We start from the raw sequence: 22,782 nt of genomic DNA, 5'->3' as shown, positions 1-22,782 counted from the left end.
TAAGTACACTAAGCTGGTTCAAGTGTAAGGAATTGAAATGAAAATTAAAGTCTGGTTCCCCTACCGTAAAATAACTGCAGTTTAGGGACTAATAACTCTTAAATATAAAGAAAATCTTTACGTACCCTTTAAAAGATATAAGATCAAATTTTCCGATAACGATACAAAACGGTTAAAGTATAAAACAAGCGGCCCTTTGAGCTTGATTTAATGTTACTCGAGGGTCAGTTTTGACCCATTGCGGCATTAAATTGTTTAAAATAACTTTACAGTGACCGAGGGTTGACCGCCCCTGGCTATTATGTAATATATTAAACGACGTTATTTTGATTTTTCTATTTTATTTATCATAATATCTATTGCTGAAACTTTTTGTTAGTGTGCGTTTTTATGACGTCACATGTTTTTGTTTTTATTTTTATTATGTATATATTTATGTTAATTACGTTCGTCTGATGATGTAGATTAATAAATAATTTAACAATTCTGATTACAATATTACATCATGTATTTAATTATCTATTAACGACGAAGGATCTTCTATACATAGGAATTACATACATTCAAAACTATTCGCTTTTTTATAAAGAGATGCTTTATATTACATAACGTTTAATATTTTGTTAATACTTATGTATTAAATAAAAATTAATAACGGTTTATAAAGTATACAAAAAACCTTTTAATGAATCCTTGAGGCACAGTGCCAAAAGGCCGTAAGCGTTTCATTCTGATAGATTAATACTATTAGCTAACAAGTCAAGCTTTTGCCAGCTTTACATTAAAAAACTAAAAAAATATCATGAGATATATAGTTGGTTTTATATACTTGAAATCATTTTTTATTATAATCGTCAATTCAAAACCCCGTTTACAATAGTCATACTTTATAAGTATATTATTTTCAAATAATAACATATAAAACCTTTTTTTAGCGATGCAAACGATCAAATCCTTATGTTCGTAGACGTTGGTTCTGTAATAAGTACCTATATAAATAGATTTACAAAGTACCATAGTTTTACTAAGTTACATTTTATAAGGTACAATAATTACGACGTCACCATGACGGTATTAATATCAGTTCCCGCAATTTAATATATAGTTCAATAAGCTTATAAAATACACAATAAATAATACTTAGACGACTCTGTGAATTCCAATAGTAAAACAATACTACGTTTTTGTTTTGGATACCTTTTCCCCTATAAATTCTTCTTAGTACTAAGATCACTCCAATGTTTTCGTTCCGTCCAATTTTTATGACGGACCTCCCTTCATTTTAGAAGTGGCTGTCTTTAAGTGTTCCCGTACGTGTCTCGACGCCCTGTACACCTGGGAATCAAACCCACAATACGCTACTAACGCCTTGACCCCCTTGAATATTCACTCGACCAATCTACGCGCAAAAACGATCTCTATTTCAACAGACTTAAAGCCTAAATTGACATTGCGTTTATCAAACACATTGGTCAGCGTTGATTGGAATAGGCTCAAAGAAAAACGTCCGAATTCCGAAAAATATATAAGCTAAAATCAACTCTATTTCAAAGTACTAAAGGCTATGTGTATTCTATTGAGAAAAAAATAGTGCAAATTGAAATAGCCAGGGAGATGTACACGGAAATCGAAGTCGGGTAGAGGTAATAAAACGTCGTCCACTACGCAACCGTATCGCGGGAGTTACGACTAATGTGCCCGGGACAAATTGAGTTGTGCCCGGGCAAGAATTAGTTCGCCCCGGGGAATAACTTGCATAGCATGACTGAGATGACAGTTCGTCTATTACATTTAAATGTCACTTCGGATGTCATTTTGTGATATTAATTACATACATATCTCGCTATACTTTGAATATTTTTCTCATTGATAATAATATTAAAATTAGTTAAATTCTAAACATAGTATCAGAGTAAGTAAGTCTGAATTTTGTTAATATAGATTTAATAAATTAAAAATTATGTCCTATCATGGCATTGATAACTCACGCCTTGGCCACAATAGATTACATCGATTCTTAAAAAAAAAACTTTTCAAATGCATTATTTAATCCCTTATTAACGAGCAAGCAATAAAGTTCTCTTTTTGAAATATTGCACTTTAACCATTATTCACAGATTAAGCTATCAGGTAGCTGTCGATTAACGGATCCTAAATATGGTCTTTCCGACCTTTTATGTCATCGTATTTATTGTGATCCGTCACCTCTGAAGGGTTGACACTAAAGGTCGACACTTCGATTAACCGTTGCAATGATGTGCGTCTATTCGGTTGTATAATCTCTTGTTATGGGTCTTTGATACCGCGCCTGGGAATTTTTAAGTATTTTCTGCTTCAATGGTTGTATGTCTAAACATTGGTTTTCTTTGTTGTGGTTTAATGTGATCAATACATGGGAACATATAAAAAAATAACTTAGAAAAAAAGCATGTATTTATTATTTTAGTTATTTAACGAAATCACTAATAAAGTAATGTAAATAATAATAATAATAATTAGACTAATAAATCGATGAATGTATAGTATATAATAGGTATTATGTCAATGTATCTGACACATAATGTGTACATATAGTAATCTGTATGTGTTCGAATATATTATTTAACTGTTTAAAACATTAAATCTGTAACCCTTTGTCAAATTAATAAAGTCGTTGTGAGAAAATTGTGGTAAGGAATATGATTAAACATTATTATTGATAAGTGGTAACGAAAAATGATCCACTTGAGTTCAATGGGAGACATCTTGAAGGCGACAATAATATGCTTCTTAATATTTTTATGAAATATGGGGTTGTAAGTGGGTATTATGGATCATTAAACTGTTACAATTCGTGACAAAGGACTTGGAACTGAGGTATGTTACAGTCATAGATATTATTATTGTGGTAATAAATTCCTTTTTTAAAAAAATATATATTTTAAAAGTTTCCGTTAACAATAAAAACAATCTTTTTTTTTCTTAAATTGTTGGTACTAGGTATTTGAATATAAATCCTTATTCGAATATTCGTTGTATCATTAATGTAGCCCAAGACCTAATATGTAATTACACGTAATAAGCTAGTATATGATCAACATGACTAATATATTTTGTAAAATATTACACACAATAAAGATTGAAACAGACTCACTATAAATAGTTATTTATTTCTCCTCGACAAATGTGCCCTCATTCTTTAACTCGTTCTTTTACAGAAATGGGATTCCGTTGGAAAAATTCGATACAAAGTAGTGGGTGTAATAGAGTTAAACGGAGTGAAACTTTTCAAAGAGAAATTCACACCCTATAAGCTAAGGGTCGGCTAGCTTTCTTTAAAAGCGGACATTTGAGCCCCTGGAATTTAGTCAACCGTCCAGTCCCGGGGGCCTTTCAGACCTACGGTCACTTGGAAGGAAATTCGAATAAATCGAAGCATTTCAGTGTTAGAATTTCTTTTTTTTTAATTTTATTGTTTTTTTTACTTAAGTAAAATGACTTTAACAAAAGGAATAATTGCACAGTATGATATTTTAGAAATTTAGTAATTGAAAACAATATGTTCTTATTTATCAACAATAAAAGATCATTAATCAACATTGACAATGTTAATATACACGTATTAGCTAAAACGACCAAACGAAATATTTATCCAAAGGGCATAAACCCGTGAAGGGTGTCACTATTTGACATAGGAAATGAAAATGTCATCGGCTTATTACGCCTCGGGATTATTGATATGGCCGACGATTATTTTCGCAGATATAATCTGTGAGTATAATGTCATAATGACAGCCGCCATCTTTGATTGCATAGATCGCTTCGATCCGCCCGTCATTATACGTTCTTAAGTTAATAAGGACATTCTAATAACCTATTTGGCGTGGAATTCCAATCGAATCGTTCAAAAATACGAAATAATTTATAATAATTATTTTGATATCTCATTATTCAAGGCAAGATTACAATTCCTACAGATTTATTTAATATTAAATACAGAAGATCGGACTAAGTTATCAATTGTGCCTATTATAAGATAGTTTCAGCCTGTGACTTTACCTGCTGGTGAGGTGTTACTTGTTAGTTAATGCGAGTATGAGTAACAAACAAACAGCCTCTGCATCAATATTACATAGTATAAAACAAAGTCGCTTATCGTTGTCTGTCCCTATGAATGCTTAGATCTTTCAAATTACGCAAATGATTTTGATGCGTTTTTTTTAAATAGATAGAGTGATTCGAGAGGACGGTTTTTGTATACAATACATAAACAATATAGTACAGAAATACTGATAATTTAAGAAGTTTCTAATGTGATTTCGGACATAAACAAATCAAATCTGTAGTGTATTTAGTATCAGTCTTGCACCCGTGCGAAGCCCGGGCGGGTTGCTAGTTTTTAATATTAGTAAGTATTTAAAGCTTTAAAATGGGTACAGTGTAACAAAAAACTTTGGTTTAGTTTTTTTTTAAATGCATCTCATGTCAAAGGGTGTGAAATGCTCAGGACGTTCAGCACGATTGGAAATACGCGTGTCCAAGCAAAGGTCACGGTAACCGTTTTAGCTGTAAGACGAGTGTAGCGTAACCGAAATGTCGTGATACTTTAACATCGTTTTGTAGAGCAGTTCGAAATTTAAAAATTGAATATTTGAATATAGTACAAAAATAATGTTTTTTTTTTATGGTATAGGTTGGCGGACGAGCATATGGGCCACCTGATGGTAAGTGGTCACCATCGCCCATACATTAACGCTGTAAGAATTATTAACTATTCCTTACATCGTCAATGTGCCACCAACCTTGGGAACTAAGATGGTATGTCCCTTGTGCCTGTAGTTACACTGGCTCACTCACCCTTCAGACCGGAACACAACAACACTGAGTACTGTTGTTTGGCGGTAGAATAACTGATGAGTGGGTGGTACCTACCCAGACGGGCTTGCACAAAGCCCTACCACCAAGTAATACACCATGTTTGATATCATATATAAAATCGAACTCATATCCAGGGCATACACAATAGTTTTAACCGCAGATAGCAAGCTCGAAAGGAAGGTTTTTGTAAGTACTTATGTATGGACAGTATAGTAAAGGAACGTTGATAATTAAGACATTCTCTATTATATTTAGTATCAGCATTGCATCCGTGCGAAACCGGGTCGCTAGTTTATGGTTATCTGTTCATAATTTAAATTATATTCGACATAAAGTAAAACATTTAAAGGAAGTTAGCACGTCTTTTAAAGAACTCTTAAAACGTATCTTATATAGTCATTGTCGCTATCAAACATTTTGTCCAGTTCGGAAATAATCAGACGGTTCCCGTCTCATGGGACACTCGTCTCGGGCACCTTGGAGATGAATTTAATATGACTCGGCGAATTTCAGAACGACCTCGTGACTATGAATAGCTTTCCACTTTGACTTATCAGAATTACAAAGCACATTGGCCGGGCTCCCTCACAAACGATGATACAAACGGGTTCGAATCCTACTGTATCGATATTCCATCTTTTTTTTATATTCGTGGTAATTATATATTTTAAATTAAATGAATTTCATATGTCTTTATTAATATTAAAAACGACTCCAGTATTTTATTCACTAGGTCTAAAAATTTTTGGAAGATAAATGTTTTCTTAGGAATATATAATCAATACATGTGTGACACATAACGTGCTTCACCAATTTTTTCATTTTTATTAATCAATTAAATATTAATTTTATTTGATGTTCAACTGTTATAAAAACTGATGTTACAAATAACCCAATTGGATTTGTACTTGTTTCTAAGAATTACATAAAACTTTTCAAAAATGTTTAAAGTTGAAATGTATTATATGTTAAAATAGTACGACATCATCTTATCCAAAATCTTCTAGCGCCTTAATAACAAAAACTGTACAGTTAGATCTGACGTCATTTACAAGGTTAATCTAGATAAATTTTTATCACTTAAATGTGGAATTCATGGGTGCGGACTGACATAAATTTAATAAATTTAAACTCAAATTATGACACAAAGAGCAGAAATTTATATAAATGCGAGTTAATTATAACAAATTTCAAACATCTATTTTGATATAAGACGTGTATTTTTACAAAGGCCAATAAGCACGCATTGGTGCATTTATCGTAGAATTCTGGACAAAAATAAATAAAGCCAACTGCCCTATCCGCTGGGACCAGCGATTTGCGCACTCGCCAAATTGCCGGTCTTTAGACGGACTTTAATAATCACGTCATATCCAATTTTCCTTTCAAACAAGATAGGAATATCAATAGGGTAAGATGTTGATTGAATGCCTGCTTACATTGAAATAGCTAGCAATTAATAGGAATGTTTGTTTTTGCTCTAGATAATGTATCAAATTAAGTGTTTCAATTAACGTGCGCGAAATATACTAAAAAAAAACGTACATGATACAAATTATACAGCAATAGAATGCTTGCTTTATATAGGATTAAGAGCGAATGTTTATTTTTATTACGATATAATAAACAGCGAAAGAAATAATACCGATCGTTGCTCTATTTAATGAAACATTCACGAAAGAATAATCAAGTTTTTTTCTGCAATATCTAAATCAAAGTTTTTTCACGCGTCACAGTCTTTTATGATACTTCAAAATGTAATGACTAAATTATCGAATTGTAATAAGGTGCTCCGACGTAAGCGACTAATATAAATGGATCGCTCTTGATAAAAACTAGAGCAAAATAGTATTCATTCTGCATACAACAGTCTCGCACCCCAGTGGGCAGTGATCCCGCATTTGTGGACAAAAAATGGCCAATCTGCTCGACGCGTCGATACGAGCATGACTAATGGTTGCTAGCCGCTTAGCAAATTGCCTGCCGAAATCGTAACGAAACTGGAAAATTGTTTCATTCATAAATGCAATAACCGGGATTTGCTTTGGATGGTTCTGTGATGAATAAAATAGTTATCTGGGGATAAAGGTCCCATCTGATAGTGGCCAATGGGATTATGGTTGAATTAATGACATTTTAGATATCGTTTACTTGAAAACGTTATATTGTTATACTTTTTTTTACACAAAAACAAACACAACCTTCAATTATATTTATTTATTGCAATTCTCATAAAATTCTAAGCTATTAAGGACTATACTAAAGACTCACAAGTCAAAATAATAAAGTTGAATAATTCGAATGAGTGAATTTAGTTTCTAAGGTGCCTCTAAATAGAGTAAAACTAACGTTACTTAAAATTAGCAATACAAAGAGAAACGCTGGGGCTGTAGTCGCTGCCAATTGAAAGGAGAAGGAAATAATAGTTATTTGCAATAATCGACTGAAGGGACGGCTGATTGCGCCCGGGGCGGGAGCGAATTTTTCCCGCATTTTTGTCTGGAAACTTGCAGTTTAGGAACACTGTGCCGCACTTTATTGTCAACGACTATTCCGACGCGTTCTTTTGAATGTCAAGCATTACTGAATATAACGATAATTCAAATTTACTGGTAATAACTAGTAATGGCTTTTAACTTTTTTTAGGGCCAAATCGTTGTTATCTTAAAAGGTCAGTGTAACTACAGTTACAAGTGATATAACATCCCCCCTCTCCCCATGTTGACACATTGGCAATATGACTAGTGGTGACCACTTATGTAACATAAAAAAATATTTATGGTAAAAGTCCTTAATGACAGATAACAGCTGATCAATATACCGCAATGAATCGATGATGACCCTCGCCCTATCTCGATGCCAATTCAACCCTAAAAGAAGGAATTAAAACAACAGGGGTCACTACAAAAGTCCGTTGATGAGGTAAAGGGGGAAATAATGCATCATTTTCGGGACACTTGTCCCGTTAATCCCGACTGGTCTGACTTGATTGATGGTCACCCCACATACCACTTAGTTTAACGGAATGCTTATTAAATTTCGTAGAACGATATGGCAACTAACATACTTCTATTTTTAAATATACTTAGATAGTATTTTCCTCCTTTCCTATATATAAAATACAAGGAAAATATTTAATTCGACAATATGTTGAGTAATTTACAGAGTAGTTAAGATGAGATAGCGCATATTATAATTTTGCCATCAAAATCTGGTATAAAATAATGTTAATTGTGAAAGAAACAAACAATGCTCTGCTCTTGATCTTATGACAAACTCTGATATGTCGTTCTGATAACACTGCATTCCACGAGATTGCACGGTAATAAAAATGTAAATGACAACTGTATCATAGCTATTTAAAAATAAATTTGTCGTTTTTTTGTTCTTTTGAAATGTTACCTTGAATTCCTCCTACGTGTAATACAATTTGAGCAAATACCATATTAAACCTTGTCGAAGCCTGATATTTTTTTTTAACATAGGGAATATTATAACTTTGCGTAATTCCGTATGAGTTGATGTCACCCTTTTATTAAATACTTTACAACATCACATACATTACTCTGATGCCAATGCAAGTAGCTAAAGCTCTTGTGTTATGCATAATCAGAAGTAACGACGGTACAACAAACACCCAGACCCAGACCCAGACTAAAACTATTGGACATCGATTCGGCCACGGAAAACACGGTGTACACACTACTAGAGCACTGAGTTCGTCCATATCGTACCCCAAACAACAACTTAAGACACAAAGGACAACATCGTAGTTCCCAAGATGGGCAGTACATTGGCGATGTAAGGAATGTTTAAAATATCTTGCATAGCACCTATGTCTATGGAATGTGGTGACCACTTACCGTGTCAGGATGCCGATTACTTATAACCATTGTTTAACAGATAACTTGAGTACTGGTATATCCTACTGGAACATGATTTATTTCACATACGTAAGAAAAAGATACAACATTTTTCAAATAATCAAAATACATGACATAAAATTACAGATGCATTTTTACGCAAAGTGAAACTGTTACAAGCTTATAAAAATTCGAAAATAATTTACCGATATCGAAAGGCATTTTTTTAACCGAAATATAGAGAATTCAGTTTTTAAAATAACATTTCGAAAAAGCACCTGCGTTTAACCGCATTCGAACCGCAGACGAAAATTGATGCAGTTTTTTGAAACATCGATTTCATAAATTTTATTCGCTTTTATAGCCAATAATGGTTTTGTAATGTCGGATAATCGTTTGTCAAAATGTAAAATGAGACTATAATTGACTAAATGCGAGCATAACGGAGGCGATAATATGCCGCCTTGGCCAATGGCCTTCTGGGCTATTCTTCTATCCTTTTACATCAAATCTTACATTAACAGCTAGAAAATTTCCACTGTTGGTATACGGCCTCTCCCTTTGAGGAGAAGGTTTGGAGCCCTCTTTCCTTATCAATCCTAATATTATAAATGCGATATTAACTCTATGGGCTCTTACAAGGCCAAACTACTGAACCAATTTTGGTATAAAGCAAGTTTGAACTTTAAGAAGGCACATAGGTTTCTTTTATACTTAACATTGGACAACCAACCTACTTTCGACAACTGGTCGTTAAGATCAGTCTTTAATCGAAAGTAAGTAAGCATTCTATTTCTTTATAAATTTCCTACAGCTGGGCCACCACTCCACTCCCTTCGAGGAAAAGGTTCCGAACATCAATCGGTGAATTAAAATGTCTGTCATTCAATTTCGTTGAAATTAGACACATTCATGTTTCCTTACGATGTCGTCGGTTAAGTAATCACCATCGGTTAAGATGTACGCGTTCTAACTTAGCCACCTCGGCTCTTCCATGCTGATTTAGCTAATAAAGACGTAAGTTACTTTCTTATTAAAGTAACACAAATCACTAACATAACTAGTATATATAACAATAACAACACATCAACAAGCCGTCAAATCAAAACAAATCCAAATATACTTTAGTTAAAACCTACGCCAGGAATTATAAATTTAATGATTAAGTTAAATACTAAAATGATTACATTTACATGATTAAGTTAAATACTAAAATAATAAGACAAGACACTTAGTAGTTACTCTTATCCAATTATCAGTAACATAGATATTAAATACAATAAGTGAATTATAATTTGATTTATCAAGGACTAATTAGTTTAATAGTATTGTAATAATATTTGTCAGTGTTTCATTTGTGTTTACAATTCAATCATAACAAACCAGTATGTGTGGTATGCTATCGGGCTACATGTGTACCCACCACCATCTAACGACGAGAGCTCTTTATAATTTTAACTCAAAATTCATAAAATTTTAGTAATTCCAGTAATAGCCTATGTGTCAAACTGCCAAAAAAAATTAAATGTGTTTTCCCTATCTATAGATGAATTCTTTAGATAACCACTTGAATCTTTTATAAGACATAGGTCTTATTTTAAGAAATTATTGACATTGTTAGAAACTTGTCTAGTAAGAAAAATCAAAATACAAACCCCTTGATGGTAAACTGATCTCCTCTATATATTATTTCATATTATAAAAAGCTCTTTATACTCTCTCATAATACTTAAACATAATTTAAATTAGTAATATTAATTAATGTACCCTACATCTTGTGTGTATATTTTTCACCTTTTTTGTCATAACTTGCTACTGCTTCTAATAAAATGGACCGATGTTATACCGTTCATTGCTTGGATATATTCGAAATGTATTTTTTTTCTTTTAGTTATTCTATAATATATCTAGTTGAAAGTGTTAAGACACGCTATCCGGCAGATCGACAAAAACTCGAATGGACAGAGGGCGGGACGAATTAGCGTGATTCAGCAGTCGCCCGCTGATTGAACCCGCTGCCGTGATCTACAGAATGTGCATAAAGTATTTTATCATTACAATTAATAATATAATTATTTTAACACAATTTCGGAAAAATAAAAAACAAGTTATTACACTGGAGACAGAGGTTATACAGCGCCATAATCGTTTCACACAAGCATAAAACGTTACACCTAAAATGTTACTCAGAATGAATCTAAAACATTTTTCTTAATAATTACGTAAACAATTAATATTTCGATTAGTTATTTTAATCATGAAAATATTTTGAAACACCCTGTATACATCGAGAACAACACAAGACAAAACGTAATAGATCCATATATCTAAAAAGGGCCCGGCTATCATTTTTAAATCCAACAAAACTGTCGTTTACTGTTAATATCGATGTAGCATTATCTCAAAGGCATAAAGGCGAAAGTCGCTTGAACGTTTACTGTTCGTACATCATATTATGATGGTAGTCCCAGTTAATCTTCATCTAATGATTGCTAGGTAGCTGTTGAATGGTTTTGATATTGTGTCCAATATTGATATTAGTTTTTTTTATAAATTTAACGAAATAAAAGTTTCGTAACGTTCAACATATTTGACCCGGATTGCGTTTTATATTTTGAAATACGTTGAGTGACAGAAACTTTAGTAACAACTAGTAATGATTACACTGCTGCTTTTCTTTTGCTCGAGGATAAGTTTTTGATCTTAGACGAGCAATGGATGTTCCACAGAGGCATAGTATATTACAGGTAAATCGTACACATGCAGGTTTTCTATTGTTTTTTTTAGTAGTCACTGAGTAACCTCACTTATTATTAACACAAAATGAGCACGTAAAGCCAAATTGAAAAAAAAATCCATTCATGTTCATTTACTAATATAGTGCTTTACTGACTAAATTAATTATTCTATCAAAACTTATTTGTTATTTACTAACTGACTGAATTCGAGTTTAAAATTCGAATTGTTTTCGTATTCACTGGAAATATTATATTTTTCTCACATAAAATATTCACTTTTAAATTTCAAAAAAAGAACATTTGAAACGTCAAAATTGATCTCTTTGTCGATGTCTAATAGATTTCAAATCTAAACAGTCAGTATTCATTCACTGCGAACGTCTTATTGCCGGTAAAAAACGTTTTACTGTTAGTTAGATGTAAAAAATGTCACAAGTTCTTTTATTATCCAATAGTGACTTTATGTCAGTTAATTTAAGATTTAATATTTTCTTATTTGTCGCCTATGTTCATTAAAAAAATTAAACTGTCACTGTTCGAATCGAAAATATTGTCGATGACAGTATTATGTTGCAAGAAATTTGAAAAGACTTGTAAGTCTCTTTAAGCTGTTTTTATTTTCTGCGCCCGTTGAATCAATACAACAAATATTGTATTAAAAATATTACATACAAAGGTAATAAAATTGTACAACAGGATTATCTTCTAAGTGACAGCGCAATGAATAAATAATATCTCACTTAGAAAGAATATTTGCTTCATATATCTAAGGTCTTAAATTTACTATGCAATTAAACAAATATTTACAGGGATTTCGTAAAATAACGATTTATCGATGAAATCAACATTTCGATTTATTTCCAACCATTTAAAAAACTATAAATTAAACAGCGATTAATTATTATTAAAAGTTGACCATTCTACACATTACTAGTACCCCTTTAGTATCACACATATATAAATAAATTACTCATACTTACAAGAATTCTTTAGCACACATCTAAGGTTATTTCATTTTAATTGTAGAGTTATATAGACATAGATACGCGTCTTTAGACACGGTCTTTATTTTTCAATCAAAATAACTTAACAACGGATGTGGGTTACTTTTTGTTTTCTAAACATTTCTAAAGATTTTTTAAGAAAATTTTGATGAAGTGTGAAAGGGTTTTTGAATTGAGTCAAAGGGTCTCGTTTTCTTATCGAACGTTTAAAAATAGATTCAAACCAAAGTGTTACCATATGTTATAAAATGATTAATGTATTTTAAATGTATTTTTTTTTTGTAACATTGTAGATATAAAACTTTTTAGAGACGACTTTTAAAGGACAATGTTTTAATTGTAATTATTTTTTTTTAATTCTGTTTCTATAATTAATAATCTCATACGTAATGGTATATTCCAAACCTTCTCCTCAAAGGACAGTAGGCCTTAGCCCACAGTAGGAAATTTACAGGCTGTTGTTGTAATAACTTATACTAATTAGGATATAGGGTATCAAATTAGTGTAATGTGTGTAAAGAGGACAAACGCTACAAATAATAACTACGAAAAAGGATTGAATCTACTACCTTAAATCTAATACCATAAAATGAACTTTAACGAATATTCAAAACAGTTGTTTAAGAGTTTCATACACATACATTTGAAGACAACGAAATGCCAAAAAGTCTAATAAGTTTAATTCCCAAGCCAATTATCCTTTCATATGTTTATAGTTGAATAAAACATAGTTCATAGCTCATTAGTAAGCTCGTAAGTAAGTTTTTGTATAAAATACAGATTTTAGTTACAGTGAACGTTAGATACGATATAGACAAATTTTAAGATTCTTATCGTATTGCTTTGCGTGATATTGTTACTCATTATGTTATATATAACTTTACATTATATTAATGCGACAGAACACTAGTTATCCTTATCATTTATATACATACGAAAGAGAGAGCGATATATTTTGTTCTCCGTGTTTGACGTTATGGATTTACAGATTAAGGTTTTCGAATGTTAGTCAAAATAACTTTATGAAAATGTATATTAATTGCTTATAAATAACATATGAACAAACCTACGTAATATATAAAGTATGATATGATTTCAAAGTTTTAATATTTATTATATTTGAATAGTCGACTTGTTTATTTATTATTTTTATTAAATAATTATAAACTTCACACAAGGCAATACAAATATATCATTCTCAACAAGTCTGCGTTTGCGCCGGTGGATTATTGTTCAAGAGTCACGACAGGATAACATCTTAATATACATTACTTCGGTCTTATATATGATGCATAGTTTTTAATATTGTTATTTTAATACGGAAAATAACATCAACCTTGGTTAGTTTTGTAAAGCAAATTATATTGTTTAGGCTCGGAATAGCGATGTTATAACGTGTTACGAAATTTTAGGCGGATCTCTTTCTTGTTATGGCAAAATATCTCGAACAATAATGTATATTACTTCCTGCCTAAGCTCGTAATGACGATAAAACCATGTTTACATTATAAGAAAAAAATGAAGTGTCTTCTATTTCATATGGAATATACACTGAGTAAAATGTATTAAAAATATTTATTCAAGTTATAAATGTAATAGTGCGTTAAGTATATTAGAAAAACAGTGCAGTACACACTTTTTAATCTTGTCTTATTTGCATTTCTGCAATTCGCTCAATCTGTTAATTATTCGTTACAATAATAGAGATATTGGAAGGGTGACTAAGTGTTATAATTATTATTACGTTAAATTTAATTGAAATCGATCGAGACGTTTCTGGGTTACGTCTAAACAAAATCACAGACATTTTTTTTTCTAAAATTGAATTTTTTTATAAGTAGTTTATAAGGGTTGGGTATATATATGTTAATTAGTTAACAAATAAAATAATCATAATATGCTTATTTAAACCGTCAAGGCTATTATAAAAACAATGTACCCGAACCCTTAATGATGCCTCGTCTAGAAAATAATCAAGTCGAAAAACCAGCTATGATGTCGTTGAGATTAAAATCTTTATATTTTGGAGGTGAATTCGCTTGTCTCGTGCTCTTAATGCTGTATCTTTGTTAGCAGTTTCATTACAAGTTTTCGTAATATTAAAAAAAATATAAGTACAATGAAACGCAATTTTATGTAAGTAATTTCACGATTATTATGCTATTGCTTATTGTCTTTTTTTAACGTTTCGTTTTAACGACGAGTAAAAGGTTTAATAGGTTTTTATTTTGAAGATATTCTATTCAAATTCTGATATGCTTCTTTGCGGTTGGTAATTGGATTTTCGAGTATGAACTGATAGCATAAATACCAGGTCATTATATACAGCTGTCTGGTGACAGTTTAGTTCAGCTGTTTCCAAAAAGAAAACAGTTTTCTTTTGAGATGTTTCATCTAAGTTTCTTACTTAATATTTAAAAAAAAAAAAAAAAACGTTTTGTCGATATATTTTTACAAGCTTTTATTTAACAATCAATGGAGAAACGAATTCCTCTGTACTGTCTGGTCTACGACTTTGCAGAATTTGATGATACTTTCAATAAGATTAAGTTAAATAATCAACGTTGTTTTATCCATCAATGGCGCCAAATAAAAACTCGTTTCAACTTAGAACTATAACACTTGTACAACACCAAATTCAATTCTAATCTATAAAGCACGTAATTAAAAGCCACGTAAAAAACAATGCTCAAAATTAAAAAAAATGCCGTCAAAACATTAACAATTTACTTATTACATTTTTGTACATAAAGTTCTTCTTTGTTTTAAGTACAAAAACTACTGATTAAAATTGAATTAGCAATTTAAATTTCGTTTAAAATGTACCTTTTACTGGCACGTTGGAACAAATTTACGTGTCTTTGTTAAATGCCAGGCGTGTAACAGTAAAAATGTAATAAGTAAATTTAATTGAAGAAGAATTTATAGCTAAAAATAAAAATATAAAGAAAAAAATGAAACGTGCCCAGGTTCGAGATGCGATTGGTTGGATGCTTGTTGCTGCCGACAGATATCCGGGCTTGTCTGTACGAACCAGGAATGGGTGAAAGCCGTGTTAAGCCCCGGGTTGAGGCCTGGCCCAGGCCCTGGCAGGCCCATCACACCAGGCAGCCCGCCAGGTCGCTGGTGGTGGTGGAAACCAGCGGACGCCACCGCGTAGTCCATTGCCACCGCTTGGTACGGCAACATTATCACACACTTCAACGTTCTTTCGATTACTCCAATCTGTCAGTTCCACTTTCCCGCGCTGTCACACGCATTTTGTCCAAAAGAGTCTTTATTTAAAGTTCCATTTTTAATATTTACGCGCACTATTTAATTTGTTACGAGCCTGTGTGACACTAGTTCGGAAATGAAGTGCCAAACATTTCGCTCCTAAGTTCGTTGTCACAAAAATTCACTAGAAGCAACACTGCAATGTCTATCGTTTCAGTCGCAGACGTTTTCAGTTAGCAAACAAGTCGTCCTATTTCCGCGACCGATCATTTACGGGGCTAGCTATTCACAGGAGAAAAGTCACGCACAGCCACCCACTTAATAAATATTCTGGGCATATATCCGTTTTTACGCAGACGTGACTGGCAGTGTACTGTCCGATTTTCACGTACGGAACGCGCGGCCGATTATCGAAAACAGTTGCATGCGTCCCCCTCTTTCGACCTCGGACGTGCAACTGAAACCAAGCACGCGCCAAACGCGACTCTATCACACTCGGCCTAGACACGGGGTACGGCGTCCGCTCGGGAATCGAAGCGAGACGTCGCTCTACGGGCGAGCGAGAGACGCATCGATCGGACGTCATCGCGAAGTTAAAAGCCTGCGTCGTTACACGGGCCGTAATAGGCGGTTACGTGATTGGGCGTGGCCTGGACTATTAAGTTGAATTGTCGCGCTCTGATTGGTTAAAATTGGTAGTAGTCGCCTACGTGATATGTTCAGGAATACGTTTATAGCTCGCGCTCATAGAATATAATAAGTGAGTTGTAGGTTGGATGCGCGCCAGTTGCGAGTAGTCTTCTTGTTGCGGTTTTGCTCCCGATCCGCGCAAAGGTTTTTAATTATTGGCAGAGGGTACCGTTAATAGGTTGCCGTGTGGTTATATCAGATAAATGATCGCTTTGAATAATAAAGCACGTTTCAATGAGCGTGCGGGCGCTGGGTGTGGTTCACACCTGTAGGTAACTTGTATTGATTGACGCGAGCTTGATAATATACGATATCTACTATGCTCACACATATCATGAGTTAGAGCAATAAATTGTAGGGAGAAGTAATCAAAAATATTATATTCTATATAGATTAATACTAAAACGTAATATTCTATGAAATTTTATATTACCCTTGCTTTTCCAGAATTTCAGAATTTCTCTTAAAACTAAGATACATATGGCTGTTAGATATATTAAGCCATCTTTATCATTAATAAACGTTTATAACATAAAGATCTATAAAAAATAACGTCATTCGTCTCAAAACCACATGAAAAGTATAGCCTTGACTATTTACCTTCATACAAAAAGTATCAAAAACGTAAAAGTCGCAAAAACTATAAAAAACGATTTCCGATAGAGCTGTCATTGTTAATTTGAGGAATAGTTGTAAAAAATTTCGTCATTCGTTTTATTTTTACGAAAAACGTTTTTTTATTCGTCTACTAGGTATTTTATAATAGTGTGTAGAGCTTGTTCAAAGATCCAGAGTTAAAATCCCTGATAGGGCATTATAGTATTATCGAGTTTTTCAGGAGAATATCATCCCAGAAGTTTGAGATAGAAATCTAGGGAATTGAGAGTGCATTACTTTCCTGAACACACACTTGTGTACTAAATCTGACAGCGGGATAAATCCTGACTGTCACGCTTGGCTTGACATTCGGATTGGAGGAATTGATCTTAGATACATAGATATCGTTTAAAAAGGGGATAAAAGCTAGGTTGGACCACGATATGTCTATAAAGATATATCAAGTTTAGATATTAGGAATAGGATAACAACAATGAATACAATAAATATTGATCAATGTTATTGTAAAATATTATTTTTGTAATAGTAGATATACTTACCTAATTATTCTTAATAATTGTAATTAAATTAGACCGTTTTATAAAGTAATGTATGTACGTGAATAATTTTGTCATAATTATTTTGACCATGACGCTCTAAATAATTAAAAAAAAAAACAACAAATATAAACTAGTTTTATAAATCGATATCTGTGAATAAATCCTTAGCTCGAATTCCGTGAATCCTACAATAAAAGACAAGAACGTCTGTAATGATTAAATTATTTCTCAAAATAAACATAAGAATGGCTTGGATTTAAATATTTTTATTTATGGTATATTCTTCAATAAATCCTTCGTCAAACTTCAGCCAGATTGGGCTGTAAGCAGATAGGTAGCGTCACAAGCTCCGCCCACGTCGCTTCTAAATCAATACACGCCGCTAAGAATATATCTAGACAACCTTACACCTATCTCTGTTAAGATATAGAATTAACTATGTATTGCTTCATATACAAATAACTCTTTATAAATAGTTTATTCATTTAGTTACCGGATTACATTAGGTCTATATTAATACCTGTTCACTTCACATTAATTAAATAATTGTATTAACTAACATGACTTTGTAATTTTTAAATGTTGAAAAAGAGTAACTAATGAGTTTCTTGCCGGTTTTTCTCGGTAGAATCTACTTTCCGAACCTGTGGTAGCTTCACTTAATTGTTAATTGACGATTCAAAAATGCTTGTCAAAAGCTAACTTGAATAAAGTTTATTTTGATTTTGATCTATTAGTTTTATTAAATCTTGACCTATAAGTCATTTCGCTCTTGGTAGAGCATCGTTTTTAGATCTTGGTGTTCGTTAATACTTCGAGACGCATTGTAATCGGTCTTAATAGAGATATCAATATAGTTTTTAATATAACAATCTGATGTGTGATAAATTCCAATTATAAATCCACTAAACTAATTGAAATATCGAAATATCATTGATCAATCGAAAGTTTTATTGTAAAAAAGTAACAAACTTTCGATAAAAAAGATTAAAATCCTTATATTAATATACTTTATTAAAATTGGCCTTTTGAATAGTCATTTCAAAACATATATTAACTTAAGCTACCACCAGTTCGGAATGTCAATTCAACCGAAAAGAACCGGCATGTAACAGTAGTTACTCCTTTCCAACATTTAAAAAACAAAGCATTAGATAAATATATACATAATATATTCGACCTGAAAGTCAACAAGTAATAAATTACCTTATTTGTTTCATTTAAAAACAACTAACACCTCAAGCGTGATTATTCATAACAAAAGACGATCACAGTGTAATACAATCGCAATCACAAACAGCGGCTATCATCGAATCAAATGTAGCGAATTATCCGCAGTCCTGTTAGCCGGCTAAGCCGGACGTTCATGCGTTTGTGGCTTCCGTCCGTTAGCCGACGCCGGCTAGCAATTTAGCTGTTAGATCAGTTGTGAATTACATCATCTGATTCAATAATACAGTTAGCCAGCCGTGGCAATAAAAGCGTGCTGTAATAAACTAAATTTAAGTCAGTCAGTATTTATTATTCACAAATCAATTAAATTCAAATTTAAGACATATATAGGAAAAATATTTATTCTTATATGAAAGTATAAAAGTCTTGAAAGGGCCAGGTAAAGTATTTTTATTTAATTCGAAACAAAGGGCTGGTAGGTAACATACATATAACTCTAATCAAATTCGCAGTTAAGTAAAACGAACCAACGCATATCAAAAGTAGTTTTTTCGAAATTTGAAATAAGTATTTCCAATAGGAAAACCTTGTAACTTCTTATAGGTCTCGCCCGGGACTGAAAACTCAGGATTTGATTATTTCACTCCTCTATATAATTTTCCATATTTTTGTGGAATATTTTATAACAAGAGTAAAAGTTTTGTGTTTTGCAATGAACAAAACATATATGACTAGGTTTTTATATCTATTATCAACGAAATATATATTTCATCAAATATAAAATATTTGTGATACTTCAAAACATAATTGTTAAATTGCTGTTACTTAAATTTTCGTTTTTTTTAACGGCCTTCTATCTCTAATGAGGGTTATAACAATTTTCCTTTAAGCACAACCTTTTAGAATCTAAATCGTAGCAAAAGTTTCTCCGAAAAATTCCAATCGAATCGATCGGATACAACTTTTGTTTCATCATAACAATGTTTTTGTTTTGGACATAGTTACGGTAAACAGCCCCTGGTTATAATCAATAAAGAGATCGTTCGACGGACACGGTCACGACGCTAAGACGCGCGGACGCATTGGTACGCGGGAGGAGGCCTCACGCGCGAGAGATCGCGACAGCGGATTATATAAACTGCTTTATTTTGGAATTTTTCTAGAATTTTAAGTGATATGGTTGATCTAGAACTAGTAGATGTATAATTATCTGACCATAAAACATAACATAGAACAGTCTATACATGTATTATAGCATACTATTCAAAAACCGTTGTTAAAGATAAGCCCTCTGAGATATTTTGTATCTCACTCATACGAAGTAAATATTGTAGGTAATATATGTGTAATCTTACACACATTATTCAAACCACTCGTAAAGTTTTTATGATAACATAAACAAAACAGTTTTTTTAATTATTATACTGGATTTTATTAGTTTTAAATATCCATGATATCTTTATTTTTGATTTTATTTACCAACGCAGTAATTAATTCAAGTGTACTATAATATTTGTTACCATTGGTATTCAGTATTTGAATTTATATTTAATATAAAACCGTTCCCTTCCTCAATGTGTCGTCACCCGAACAACATTCAACCAGAAAAGTGCTTCTTATTGGATAATTCGTGATTTTCATTTTTTTACTCCCATCAGGTGTTTGAACCTGCCACGATCTTGACATTGTCAGCACATTGAACATTTCAGGTATTTATGATGCACCAATGGCGTCGCGGTTCGACGAACTTCAATTGTCTATTACTTATTGTTACGTATTAAAGCGCTTTCAGTGCTTACTTACCGATTGATATTACATGTTACAAAAACACTTAAGGTTTTTCAATATAGCTGGAAATAAATATAGGTTTTCCTTATAAGTCTGTGTCGAAATTTTATTTCGAATGTCGTTTTCGAATGTCGCTTCGACATTCGACACAAAATTTCGACTTAAATTTTTATGTACTTGATTTGTTATTATAAATAAGGTCATGTTTGTGCATGTGAAAACATGCATGAGTTAGATCCACTATAAGGGCAGTTTTGTTTTAAAAATAAGACGGGGCCTTAATTAAACAATGGAACATGTAGGTATAGGTTGTTGATTTTTATTTTCACTATAACAATTTATCTTATGATTAACACATGTGACATGTGTGTATATTACATTATGTGAGTGTGAGTGTACTATGTATATGTATGATCCGTATTTAATTGTGTGTGTTGCATTTGCATGTGCGTGTAATGGAATTCAACTATTTAAAAATAAAAATAATTTATATCCTTCAAAATAACTAAAATAAGTAATGACAAAAACTAAGGTTTCTTGTCTGTACGTATGAAGCCTTATTAACATTCTTTGTCCATACCTGTCAACATAGTTTATACGAAGAACGCTAATTAAAAACAAACATAGTGACATCAATCAATCTTGATACTATGATGAAGTTTGTTGACTTTGATGGATGCAAATTAATCAAGTGTACTATTTTTTTTCACATCTATGCTTTAAATATAGCACACTTTTTATTTATATATCTGTTACGATAATTTTCATTTTGGTTTTGATATTTGAATACAGTTGCTTAACAAATTCCTGTTTTGACTGACAACGTGGGAAGTTATCTTGGCAGTCATGGGGAATGGAGCGTGGTAGCGGTCGGTGCGTACCATTTTATTTACTAAGTGGTGGAGTTAATACCTTAAAAAAGTTATAACGATATTCTCAAAGACATTTTCGGTAAACGAGCATATTACGTAATTCTTAAACAAAATATACTTTATTTAAGTTCTTATAGACGCTTTTGATTTGTCATTTTTAAAACTTTATTTTATTATGAATGAATTTGATCGAAATTTAAAATTTCTTACAGGATATAATCCTGTCAGACTAATAATCAATGAACACTAAGTGTAACATATATTAAGGAGATGTCATTTCGTTGATGAGACACTATGGGACCTCCTTTTCATTGTGTATAGGTGCATTAACATTTACCAATTATGTCACGAGTGGTAGCTTCTTAATCTCTCATTATCTTTAACTAATGTTGGCGTAGCAGCGGTACACTAACCAATACGGTACGGTACTAAGGTATAAAGGTAACACTTTTATACTACCCTGCGTTAGTGAATAAGTTGCCTTTCGTGGTCACATTCTCTCAACAACAACAACAACAGCCTGTAAATTTCCACTGCTGGGCTAAAGGCCTCCTCTCCCTTTGAGGAGAAGGTTTGGAACATATTCCACCACGCTGTTCCAATGCGGGTTGGTGGAATACACATGTGGCAGAATTTCTATGAAATTTGTCACATGCAGGTTTCCTCACGATGTTTTCCTTCACCGCTGAGCACGAGATGAATTATAAAGACAAATTAAGCACATGAATCAGCGGTGCTTGCCTGGGTTTGAACCCGTAATCATCGGTTAAGATGCACGCGTTCCAACCACTGGGCCATCTCTGCTCATTCTCACATTCTCTCAGTTCAGATCAATGAAGGTCGCTGTAGCCTTCCTTAGTGTAAGTGGTGCACTAGTGACGTCACTAATCCCCGCACCACGATACAGCCGATACGGAATTTTAAGCAGCATCGATCGCCTCTGCCCTACATTCGACAAGGGACGCACGTACAATGACCTAACCATTATTTTATTGGTAGGGTGTCAAATAAATCTTCGCCTCCAGTTAACACACTCGTGGCTTGAGAGTTTAATTGATGTTTAACCTTAACTGTGTTTCTCGGTAATCGATGAATAACAGACGATATCAGAGGCGGAAACTTCTTAACGATTACGAAAAACAAAGTTGTTTTTATTTTGAAAATTTTCATTTCGTATTTGCTCATGTCTGCTAACAAAATAAATCTTGTGTCATCTTACGACGCAATGGACATTTGTCATTACAATTATACAATTTCTCAGGTATATAATCCTTAGGTAGTTTTGATAGCTTTACACGTTTCTAGCTGAGAGTTTAGTACGGGTTTAAATTATATCCTTTTTTGTGTGTTTAAAAATTTTCTCTATCTGGAATTTAGAAAGTTGCTATAAATGTTTTTCGTGTTTATAAATATTAACTTACTTA

At 32.5% G+C, this 22,782-nt stretch overlaps 1 protein-coding gene across 4 annotated transcripts in view; it reads right to left on the bottom strand.

The window, feature by feature from the left end:
* Positions 1-22,782, bottom strand: part of LOC124538820 (protein trachealess) — a 197,199-nt gene that overhangs the window by 44,035 nt on the left and 130,382 nt on the right. Inside the window, exon 1 of one of the 4 annotated variants that reach the window (XM_047116030.1) lies at positions 15,428-16,146. The exons of the other annotated variants lie outside the window; for them this stretch is intronic. Within the exon in view, the coding sequence (XP_046971986.1) occupies positions 15,428-15,651 (224 nt within the window). The 5' untranslated portion in view covers positions 15,652-16,146. Of the gene's footprint in view, positions 1-15,427; positions 16,147-22,782 lie in introns of those variants that run through there. 4 annotated transcript variants of the gene reach the window in all.

This window comes from Vanessa cardui, chromosome 21 (assembly GCF_905220365.1).
Source record: "Vanessa cardui chromosome 21, ilVanCard2.1, whole genome shotgun sequence".
NCBI lineage: Eukaryota > Metazoa > Arthropoda > Insecta > Lepidoptera > Nymphalidae > Vanessa > Vanessa cardui.
This window is presented reverse-complemented; position numbering and strand designations above follow the sequence as displayed.